Source organism: Oncorhynchus kisutch, linkage group LG2 (assembly GCF_002021735.2).
Source record: "Oncorhynchus kisutch isolate 150728-3 linkage group LG2, Okis_V2, whole genome shotgun sequence".
Taxonomy (NCBI): domain Eukaryota; kingdom Metazoa; phylum Chordata; class Actinopteri; order Salmoniformes; family Salmonidae; genus Oncorhynchus; species Oncorhynchus kisutch.
Genome location: NC_034175.2, coordinates 51,456,215 through 51,468,812, shown reverse-complemented (window position 1 = coordinate 51,468,812; position 12,598 = coordinate 51,456,215). Strand labels below are relative to the sequence as shown.

Here is a 12,598-nt window from a genome sequence, read left to right as displayed (position 1 = left end):
GCCTTTTAAAATTATAAACTTGGATTAGCTAACACAACATGCCATTGGAACACAGGAGTGATGGTTGCTGATAATGGGCTTCTGTATGCCTGGGTAGATATTACATTAAAATTCTGCCGTTTCCAGCTACAATAGTCATTTACAAGACTGCATTTCTGATCATTTTGATGTTATTTTAATGGACAAAAAAAAAGAAATGTCCTTGTTTTTGAAAGAAGCTAAGTGACCCCAAACTTTTGAACAGTAGCCAAAAGTTTTGAATGACACATACATTTTCACAAAGTCTGCCTCAGTTTGTATGATGGCAATTTGCATATACTCCAGAATGTTATGAAGAGTGATCAGATGAATTGCAATTAATTGCAAAGTCCCTCTTTGCCATGCAAATGAACTGAATCCCCCAAAAACATTTCCACTGCATTTCAGCCCTGTCACAAAAGGACCAGCTGACATCATGTTAGTGATTCTTTTGTTAACACAGGTGTGAGTGTTTGTGAGGACAAGGCTGGCGATCACACTGTCATGCTGATTGAGTTCGAATAACAGACTGGAAACTTCAAAAGGAGGGTGGTGCTTGGAATCATTGTTCTTCCTCTGTCAAATATGGTTACCTGTGAGGAAACGCATGCCATTATCATTGCTTTGCACAAAAAGGGCTTCACAGGCTATTGGATATTGCTGCCAGTAAGATTGCACCTAAATCAACCATTTATTGGATCATCAAGAACTTCAAGGAGAGCGGTTCTATTCTTGTGAAGAAGGCTTCAGGGCGCCCAAGAAAGTCCAGCAAGCGCCAGGACCGTCTCCTAAAGTTGATTCAGCTGCGGGATTGGGGCACCACCAGTACAGAGCTTGCTCAGGAATGGCAGCAGGCAGGTGTGAGTGCATTTGCATGCACAGTGAGGCGAAGACTTTTGGAGGATGGCCTGGTGTCAAGAAGGGCAGCAAAGAAGCCACTTCTCTCTAAGAAAAACATCAGGGACAGACTAATATTCTGCAAAACGTACAGGGATTGGACTGCTGAGGACTGGGGTAAAGTCATTTTCTCTGATGAATCCCCTTTACGATTGTTTGGGGCATCCGGAAAAAAGCTTGTCCTGAGAAGACAAGGTGAGAGCTACCATCAGTCCTGTGTCATGCCAACAGTAAAGCATCCTGAGACCATTCATGTGTGGGGTTGCTTCTCAGCCAAGGGAGTGGGCTCACTCACAATTTTGCCTAAGAACACAGCCATGAATAAAGAATGGTACCAACAAATCCTCCGAGAGCAACTTCTCCCAACCATCCAGGAACATTTGTGACGAACAATGCCTTTTCCAGCATGATGGAGCTCCTTGCCATAAGGCAAAAGTGATAACTAAGTGGCTCGGGGAACAAAACATTGATATTTTGGGTCCATGGCCAGGAAACTCCCCAGAGCTTAATCCCATTGAGAACTTGTGGTCAATCCTCAAGAGGCAGGTGGACAAACAAAATCCCACAAATTCTGACAAACTCCAAGCATTGATTATGCAAGAATGGGCTGCCATCAGTCAGGATGTGGCCCAGAAGTTAATTGACAGCATCCCAGGGCGGATTGCAGAGGTCTTGAAAAGAAGGGTCAACACTGCAAATATTGACTCTTTGCGCCAACTTTATGTAATTGTCAATAAAAATCTTTGACACATGAAATGCTTGTAATTATACTTCAGTATTCCATAGTAACATCTGACAAAAATATCTAAAGACACTGAAGAAGCAAACTTTGGAAATTAATATTTGTGTCATTCTCAAAACTTTTGGCCACGACTGTACTATTGTCTGACACATCATGTCATCGCCATTGACGATGTCTGTCAAACATGGTTGATTTACGATTTATACCGTAATATCACCCAACCCTAATGTAGGCTATACTGTACGTGTAAGACCTATACAGAACCTAGTCAGGCTAGAAGCGTGTTTTTCCAATTCTCTATATTGTGTCATGGTATGGGGATGTTGAGGTTAAATGCACCACTTGAACTCAATGGATTTATAACTTTCCCACTTCCATCTTTTTGCAGAGAATGACCTGCAATTAAGTGAGTCTGGCAGTGAAAGTGACGATGACTGACCAGTGAGTGACCACTATAATGCTGTGGGTGTGTTCAAGATGTCAGTCTGTGGACAGCTGCACTGACCTCCAGATGGATGGGCGTCCTTTACAGTCACAACAGAAGTGGAATAAGAAGATGGAATATGGATGTGATCTTCTTAATGCCAAACAAGACTGCACCCCTACACCTCCGGAAGCAACACCGCTCCGCACCCCACCAGCATTTCAGTTTTAATGTGTCTTAATTCTATCAATAGTCTAACTTGTCTGTCTGTTAGTGCCTTTTTGACAGACATGGGCCAATAGTTGTGATCAATTCTCTTATCTACACATTTGAACTGGATTATTTTCACTGTACATTTTAGTATTTACTAGTTACTACTAGTTTAGTGTTACTACTAGTTGGCCAAAGTGAACTGGGAACCATACTCCTGATTTGAACAGACAAGGTACTGCTCTTATCAAGGATAGCGTCAGTGTTTTATTAGTTGTAGTACTTAGGCTTTCTGCTGTGAAATAATTACTCTTAAAATATAGGGAATAGGTTGAAGCAGTCATATCATTTAGTTTATTAGGGATTATCTTCAAGTTACTTTTTTGTTTAATATATTTGGCCTAGCAACATATCAAGGTGGGGGGTATTTGAGGAAACTATTGCACTACTTGAAATGGATTGATTTAGCCTAGTGTGGGGTACACACAACTTAAAGATTTTGCTCAGTGTTGCTACTTAATGTATTTGAAAGATTACTTGGCTTTGTAGCTTTTTAAACCTTCAATACTTGAATCTGACTTATGATTATTTATATTTAACATATTTACTCAAAGACCAACCGCTTATTATATTCTATGGGCATCAGAGCAATGGGAGTGTAGGTAAACTCCTAGTGCCTGTTGCCAGTGAGTTTTCAGAGCTGTAATTAGAACTGCTTTTCCGTTCACTACGATCTCTTCTGTTGCTATTGTTACAGGGGTGAGTCTCAAGTGCTTCGCTGATTTGATTCATCGACTCGTTCTAAAAAATGCATTGGAGAAGAAGGCTTGAGGGTATTAAGCTTGGATCTTCTCCATTGGATTTTAAGAAAGAGGTGATTCATCAAGGAATTCATGAGACACGTGAGTAATCCAGGAACGACTTCTGAGAAAGAGCCCAGGTCATATCTCGTATCTTGCTACTGCACCATCTCTGTAAACAGGAAATGTGTGTTTTATGTTAGAACATATGGTGCATCGCAATCTCTCCTTTCTCCCGAAGTGTGCACTTGTTCAATTCCCTTCATGAATTCGAAAGGAAATCACTGGCATATGGAATCTCTACCTTGCCCATGCCTCCACCAATCCAATTACTTTATATTTGTGGGGAGTTGTGAATGAATGCACACTTCAGGAGAAAGGAGAGATTATTGGGATGTAACAACCATGACCTCCCATAACAAACTCTGGCAACTGGGAAAGAAGCGCAGAGAGTGAGGAAACAGCCTCTGACTGGATAAATAATGAGAAATTGTAATAATAATAATATATGTTGGAAGAATTTTGGATTCAGTAGGTGGTCATGAATAAGTAGCTATTTTGACTTTTTTCTTTTTCGATAAATAAAACGTTAAATTGTTTGTCAGCGTTTGTGTTAGGTCTCTTTTATTTATCTTGTTGGAATACATCGTTATGCACTATTCTCTTACTCAAGTTGGGGGGGGGGGGACCCAGCTGCTGTGCAATACTAATGTAATTAAAAAACTTTGCAAATTAGAAATTCTGCCAGTGATATTCCTAGATGTAAATTTAAATATTACCAAATATAGAAACATTGTGATTTGCTATCAGAAGGATACATTTGGCAAGGCCCCATCTTTTTTAGATACCACTACCCAAGGTAGAACAAAACAATAATGTTTTTTTTCACATCTCGGTCTCCCGTTTATGAAACGGATGTATGTGTAAAAATATTTTACTGCAAAAGTGGTTAAATTGATAGATATTGGGACATACCCCCTAAACTCTAAAAGTACAGAATAATGTCTGGCTTGGGGTGGGCTACAAACTAATTTAACCCAATATTGCAAGCTCTGACATTGCTAAAATGTGGAATACAAGTAGTCTGCCCTATATACACAAACAAAGATCATTAGGATACTTCTAAATGGTAAGTCTTAACCTGTCCTATGCACACACAATCATAAGGATTCTAGTCTTATAATTCAAATACATTTCACTCCATTATACAGTGACAGGGTAGAATACTTTTAGTCATTATCTTAACATTACCTTAAACATATAAATCATATGAATTTCTATTATATCTTCATACATCTTGGAAATATAGACATGTAAACACAGAGATACAATAGGTGGAATTTAACCAGATTTGATCACATTCACATTTGATCCAAACACAAATAAATGGGCAATGCATAGGCTACATTACATTACCACTTTGTTTACCCTGGCAAGAGAGACAGAGCGCATTGGCTGTAACCTATGTAGCTGCGGTGGTTATCATTAGCTCAGTTGAGCAGACTGAGAAATCATCTTGTTTTCTTCACATACATTTCTGTAAAGGGTTCTTGCTTCTGTATGTCAGGAGTGATGTGTTGTCAGGTTTGCTATATAAATATAGTTACAGTTAATATAAGGGAATAAATTCATTAGGCCCTAATCTATGGATTTCACATGACTAGGAGTACAGATATGCATCTGTTGGTCACAGATACCTGAAGAAAAAATAAAGGTAGGTCTGTGAATCCGAAAAGCAGTCAGTATCTGGTGTGACCACCATTTGCCTCATGCAGAACGACACATCTCCTTCACATTGAGTTGATCAGGCTGTTGATTGGGGCCTGAATCTTGTCCCACTCCTCTTCGATGGCTGTGCGAAGTTGCTGGATATTGGTGGGAAATGGAACATGCTGTCGTACTTGTCGATCCAGAGCATCCCAAACATACTCAATGGGTGACATGTCTGGTGAGTATGCAGGCCATGAAAGAACTGGGACATTTTCATGTTTGCGTTGTTCAGATCCTTGCGACATGGGACCGTGCATCATGAGGTGATGGCGGCAGATGAATGGCATGACAATGGGCCTCAGGATCTTGTCACGGTATCTCTGTGCATTTAAATTGCCATAGAATAAAACGCAATTATGTTTGCTTACCGTTGTGTATGGCTTCCCATACAATAACCCCACTGCCACCATGGGGCACTCTGTTCACAATGTTTAAACCAGCAAACCGCTCATCCACACAATGCCATACACGCTGACTGCCATCTGCCCGGTACAGTTGAAACTGGGATTAATCCTGTAAGAGCACAGTTCTGGCAATCGAAGGTGAGCATTGGCCCACTGAATTCGGTTACGACCCAAACTGCAGTCAGGTCAAGCACGCAGATGAGCTTCTCTGGGACGTTTTCTGACAGTTTGTGCAGAAATCATTTGGATGTGCAAACCCACACTTTCATCAGCTGTCATGGAGGATGGTCTCAGCTAATCTCGCAGGTGAAGAAGCCGGATACAGAAGTCCTGGGCTGGTGTGGTTACACGTGGACTGCAGCTGTGAGGCCAGTTGGCCGTATGGCCAAATTCTCTAAAATGACGTTGGAGTCTGCTTATGGTTGGGAAATTAACATTAAATTCTTTGGCAACAGCTCTGGTGGACATTCATGCAGTCAACATGCCAATTGCAGGCTCCCTCAAATCTTGAGCCATCTGTGGCATTGTGCTGTGTGACAAAACTGCTCATTTTAGAGGGGCTTTTTATTGTCCTCAGCACAAGGTGCACCAGTGTAATGATAATGCTGTTTAATCAGCTTCTTGATATGCCACACCTGTCAGGTGGATGAATTATCTTGGCAAATAAAAAATGCTCACTAATAGCGATCTAAACAAATTTGTTCACAACATCTGAGAGAAATGTGCTTTTTGTGCATATGGAACATTTCTGGGATATTTTTCTTCGGAGCATGAAACATGAGTCCAACACTTTACATGTTGCGTTTATATTTTTGTTCAGTATATATTTACCGGAGGACAGTGGAGCGGTGAGCGTTTTGCTAGTTAATGTGCTTTGTGCCCGGCCTGCACAACCTATGATTTCCGGGAATCTGATTGGTTTAGACACAGAACAGAAAGCACATAACCTGCAAAAATCAGTACTCTGATATAAAGGACAGATATGCTTACACAGTGTGCAAGATGAAAATCAAGTCTCACAAGCAGTGGTGATTTTAGCATGTAAATCTTGTTGGGGCAAACTCAACCATTTTTTTAGATGCATGCCAGCAAAACCACAATACTAAACAATGCATAACTTCCACTATAAAGGTGAAAAACGGTGCCCACAAACTGTTAGGGCCTACGTAAAGCTGTCCCAACAGCAGAGCATTCCTTTCAGCACCATGGTGTGAATCCTTACCACAGCTACACCTGGATATCAGCAGAGCCTTGTCTGGCAGCGAAACATTTAATTCAAATCAAATCAAAGTTTATTTGTCATGTGCGCCAAGTACAACAAGTGAAATGCTTACTTACAGGTTCTAACCAATGGTGCGGGAAAAAATGGAAGGTGTGTGTGTGTGTGTGTGTAGGTAAGTAAAGAAATAAAACAACAGTTAAAAGACATTTGAAAAAAGAGTAGCAAGGCTATATACAGACACCTGTTAGTCAGGCTTATTGAGGAAGTATGTACATGTAGGTATCATTAAAGTGACTATGCATATATGATGAACAGAGAGTAGCAGAAGCATAAAAAGAGTGGTTGGCAGGTGGTGGGACACAATGCAGATAGCCCGGTTAGCCAATGTGCGGGAGCACTGGTTGGTTGGGCCATTTAAGTAGTATGTACATGAATGTATAGTTAAAGTGACTATGCGTATAAGATAAACAGAGGGTAGCAGCAGCGTAAAAGAGGGGTTGGGGGGGCACACAATGCAAATAGTCCGGGTAACCATTTGGTTAGATGTTCAGGAGTCTTATGGCTTGGGGGTAAAAACTGTTGAGAGGCCTTTTTGTCCTAGACTCCGGTACCGGAGTACCGGTACCGCTTGCCATGCGGTAGTAGAGAGAACAGTCTATGACTGGGGTAGCTGGGGTCTTTGACAATTTTTAGGGCCTTCCTCTGACACTGCCTGGTGTAGAGGTCCTGGATGGCAGGCAGCTTTGCCCCAGTGATGTACTGTGCCATACGCACTACCCTCTACCCGCCTTGCGGTCGGAGGCAGAGCAATTGCTGTACCAGGCAGTGATGCAACCGGTCAGGATGCTCTCGATGTTGCCGCTGTAGAACCTTTTGAGGATCTCAGGACCCATGACAAATCTTTTTAGTTTCCTGAGGGGGAATAGGCTTTGTTGTGCCCTCTTCACGACTGTCTTGGTGTGTTTGGACCAATCTAGTTTGTTGTTGATGTGGACACCAAGGAGTTTGAAGCTCTCAACCTGCTCCACTACAGCCACATCGATGAGAATGGGAACGTGCTCGGTGCTCCTTTTCCTGTAGTCCACAATCATCAATTCAACTGCCTTTTAAAAACCATAGCTGATATGGCTGACTTGCTTAAATAAATATGGTTTCTACTGACTCCTTGTGGATTTGTGTAACTCGCATTATCCTTCAATAATAATGAATGCCAACATGAGTTTTGAACCATACACAAACATTATTACATTTATGTTCAGTAAATTCATGAGGTTTGTTCTTATATCATTAACACTTACAGTATCTCTAAGTATAAGTAAGTGCAAGCAAACGAGCTGCGACGAAGTAGGTCTTCCTTCAGCACTTTCAAAATGGACACCGACAGAAATTCAGATAGGAATTAGTTCAGATAAGTTCTCAACATCTTGCTGAATTTAACTTGACTCTTATTTAAGTCACCACAGAGCGAGAGAGAGATGCGGTTAATTTACCATTTGAATCATTTTATTTGCCCTACAGTGCCTTCGGAAAGTATTCAGACCTCAACTTTAAAAAAAAACTATTTAGGTTACAGCCTTATTTTAAAGTTTTCCTCATCAATCTACACACAATACCCCATAATGACAAAGTAGAAACAGGTTTAAAGAAATGTTTTGCTCATTTATATTTTGAAAAACTGAAATATCACATTTAGATTAGTATTCAGACACTTTACTCAGTACTTTGTTGAAGCAACTTTGGCAGCGATTACAGCCTCGAGTCTTCTTGGATATGATGCTACAAGCTTGGCACACCTATATTTGGGGAGTTTATCCCATTCTTCTCTGCAGATCCTCTCAAGCTCTGTTAGATTGGATGGGGAGTGTTGCTCCACTGCTATTTTCAGGTCTCTCCGGAGAAGTTTGATCCAGTTCAAGTCCGGGCTCTGGCTGGAACACTCAAGGACATTCAGAGACTTGTCCTGAAGCCACTCCTGCGTTGTCTTGGCTGTGTGCTTATGGTCATTGTCCTGTTGGAAAGTGAACCTTCGCTCCAGTCTGAGATCCTGAGTGCTCTGGAGCAGATTTTCATCAAGGGATCTCTCTGTACTTTGATCTGTTCATCTTTCCCTTGATCCTGACTAGTCTCCCAGTCCTTGCCTCTGAAAAGCATCCCCACAGCATGATGCTGCCCCCACCATGCTTCACCGCTTCTGCAGGTTTCCTCCAGACATGACGCTTACGATTCAGGCCAAAGAGTTCATTCTTAGTTTTGTCAGACCAGAGAATTTTGTTTCTCATGGTCTGAGAGTCTTTAGGTGCCTGTCATGTGGACTGTCAAGCGGACTGTCATGTGTCTTTTACTGAGGAGTGGCTTCCGTCTGGCCATTCTACCATGATATCCTGATTGGTGGTGTGCTGCAGAGATGGTTGTCCCTCTGGAAGGTTCTCCCATCTCCACAGAGGAACTCTAGAACTCTGTCAGAGTGACCATCCGGTTCTTGGTCACCTCCCTGATCAAGGCCCTTCTCCCTGATTGCTCAGTTTGGCCGGTCATCCAGCTCAAGGAAGAGTCTTCGTGGTTCCAAACTTCTTCCATTTAAGAATGATGGAGGCCATTGTGTTCTGGTGGACCTTCAATACTGTAGACGTTTTTTGATACCCTTCTCCAGATCTGTGCCTCGACACGATCCTCTTCTTGGAGCTTTACGGACAATTCCTTCAAACTCATGGCTTGGTTTTTGCTCTGACTTGCACTGTCTTTTGTGGGACCTTATATAGACAGGTGTGTGCCTGCAAAAACAATTGAATTTACCACAGATGGATTTCAATCAAGTTGTAGAAACATCTCAAGGATGATCAATGGATACAGGATGCACCTGAGCTCAACCCGAGTCTCATTGCTAAGGGTCTGAATGCTTACGTAAATAAGGTATTTCTGTTCTAAATTCTAAAAATCTGTTTTCGCTTTGTCCTTATGGGGTATTGTATGTAGATTTCTGAGGATTTTTTTTTTATTTAATACATTTTAGAATAAGTCTGTAGTGTAACAAAATGTGGAAAAGTCAAGGGGTCTGAATACTTTCCCAAGGAACTGTATGTGGTCTAAAAAGGAAGGAAAATAGAATCATGAGGATCCACTTTTATAGACAATAGGCCTATACCAATGCACAGACAGCGCATTGTGTAAAAACAATCCTTGCAATATCAACTGGAATTGCATCGGTCTTATAGTGAACTTTTGCTGACAAACATGGTTACAGACCAAACAACATTATAGTATTCCCTCTTCGTGGAGAAAAGAACATGAGCTATAAGTAAGCAAAACAAAGAAATGCATCATTCCAACATTGCCTAAAATTATAAATGAGATACTAATGAGATAGACTTATGTAAGCAATATAAAAATTGAGATGTACAAACTGTGGTATAAGGGAACGATGAGCGGATAAGAGGCAAGCCGTAATTTCGATTAAGACAATAATGAGCCAGCTAAAACCCTATTTGTTCAGCACTTTTTAAATGGACAGCGACACAATTCAGAACATGGGCCGTTCTTACAGTATTCTCCCTGTACACCAAGTCAGAAACGTAGGATAAATAACGGGGGCATATAAGCAAACAATGAAAGTTTTTACAATATTTCTATAAAACTGGACATAGGCTACATGTACACCACCAAGTCAGAACAGTGTAGGCTAAGTTCTGAGGGGGACCAAATTATTAGGGTGAGACACACAGGCTACTAACAGCTTACTACACAATATACACTTAGTATTAAACATATATCCCTGGCATATTACATAATTTATGCAGCAGCATACAAGACATAGGCCTATTTTTCAACTCACTATTGTTGTACTGTGCTCACAAGGTGATACGGCGGTCTTTCTTGTGGGCAAACTTTGTCATCAGAGTCTGGCATTCTTGATATTTGTGGTATTTTCAAGACTTCAGTGATCTTCTGGTAGCAAAGCCGGAGCTCTAGAAAGCAACCCAAGTTTCCGACTTGGTATGACCGTTCAAAACCTATTTTCCCAGTCATTTTTTCAGAGTTCCCAGTTGTCTTGAACTCACCAAAGTCCAATATTTTCCCGTTCTGAGTTCCCAGTTGTTTTGAACACAGCAGATTGGCAGCATGGCCAATGTATTCAACATTTTCTGGTCCATGGTGTTGCGTGTGAATGTTTATCCTTTTAAGCTTGAAAATAGACACTTTCTGACAGATGTTTTAAATCCTTAAACCTAGACTTGGACTACACACCCTCCACAAAATAGTGATTACTTCACATCGCAGTTAGCCACTGATTCCTTCCAAACCACTCATTGTTGAATTTGCGATTTCCAACATTGTTGTGTAATGTTTATGTCCAATGGCAGATAAGCACCGATACGTTTTTATCTATAATTTATCTTCATATGACAAGGATTGAAAAGGATTTGCCAGTAGATTATATTGGGAATTTTCCAGTACGTGTGTGACATCTTAGAGTAGTCAGCAGGATAAGTGCACTCTATACGTGTGTCTAGGTCATTAGATACCATTAGATATGCACCTGTCTTGGGAGTGGGCATGTCTGTTTATTTTTGTACAATTGCTATGGCCTAATGTTTACTGTTGCTATGGTTACCCCACGAATATAATCTATGCCCTAATGTGAAACCAAGCTAAAATTAGTGCAAGGCAAAAAGATAATGGTGGCTAAATGCCAGAGGGGATGAATCATTCAAATAAAGAGGAGTTACTATGTGTGTGACGTAAGGAGGAAAACTGTATAAAAAGTGTGTGCCAAGGCTGGAAAGGGAGTTGCTTCATGAACCAGCTCGACTTGAGTTACTTTGTAATAAAGTCTATTTGAACTCACAAGCTCTGGTATTTGAGAAATATTATTGACTGAATATTTCCACGACAATTGTCAACATGATTCATGATGACGACTGCTTGTCTAGCTAACTAGTTAGCTAAGATTTTGAAAGTATGATGTTGACATGATCAGTCCAATCAACACTATGGTAGATACAGTGGAGCAAAAAAGTCTTTACTGAAGACTCATCTCTTCAGTGGGTCATATGATTGAGTGTAGTCTGGCCCAGGAGTGGGAAGGTGAACGGAAAGGCTCTGGAGAAACGAACCGCCCTTGCTGTCTCTGCCTGGCCGGTTCCCCTCTTTCCACTGGGATTCTCTGCCTCTAACCCTATTACAGGGGCTGAGTCACTGGCTTGCTGGGGCCCTCTCATGCCGTCCCTGGAAGGGGTGCGTCACCTGAGTGGGTTGATTCACTGATGTGGTCATCCTGTCTGGGTTGGCGCCCCCCCTTGGGTTGTGCCATGGCGGAGATCTTTGTGGGCTATACTCGGCCCTGTCTCAGGATGGTAAGTTGGTGGTTGAAGATATCCCTCTAGTGGTGTGGGGGCTGTGCTTTGGCAAAGTGGGTGGGGTTTATCCTTCCTGTTTGGCCCTGTCCGGGGGTGTCCTCGGATGGGTCCACAGTGTCTCCTGACCCCTCCTGTCTCAGCCTCCAGTATTTATGCTGCAGTAGTTTATGTGTCGGGGGGCTAGGGTCAGTGTGTTATATCTGGAGTACTTCTCCTGTCCTATTCGGTGTCCTATGTGAATCTAAGTGTGCGTTCTCTAATTCTCTCCTTCTCTCTCTCAGAGGACCTGAGCCCTAGGACCATGCCCCAGGATTACCTGACATGATGACTCCTTGCTGTCCCCAGTCCACCTGGCCGTGCTGCTGCTCCAGTTTCAACTGTTCTGCCTTCTTATTATTCGAACATGCTGATCATTTATGAACATTTGAACATCTTGGCCATGTTCTGTTTTAATCTCCACCCGGCACAGCCAGAAGAGGACTGGCCACCCCACATATGCTCTCTCTAATTCTCTCTTTTTTTTCTCTCTCTCGGAGGACCATGCCCCAGGATTACCTGACATGATGACTCCTTGCTGTCCCCAGTCCACCTGGCCGTGCTGCTGCTCCAGTTTCAACTGTTCTGCCTTATTATTATACGACCATGCTGGTCATTTATTAACATTCGTGTTGTTATCTGATGCAATACGAAACATATCCCAGTCCACGTGATGGAAGCAGTCTTGGAGTGTGGAGTCAGCTTGGTCGGACCAGCGTTG

General features: G+C 42.0%; 1 protein-coding gene across 1 annotated transcript in view; it reads left to right on the top strand.

Moving 5' to 3' along the window:
* The window catches only part of LOC109868113 (ELL-associated factor 2-like), a 12,511-nt gene extending 8,821 nt beyond the window's left edge, over nt 1–3,690 (top strand). The window contains exon 6 of the mRNA XM_020457565.2: nt 2,046–3,690. Within this exon, the coding sequence (XP_020313154.1) occupies nt 2,046–2,095 (50 nt within the window). The 3' untranslated portion in view covers nt 2,096–3,690. The remainder of the gene's footprint in view (nt 1–2,045) is intronic.
* The last annotated feature ends 8,908 nt before the right edge of the window (nt 3,691–12,598 follow it).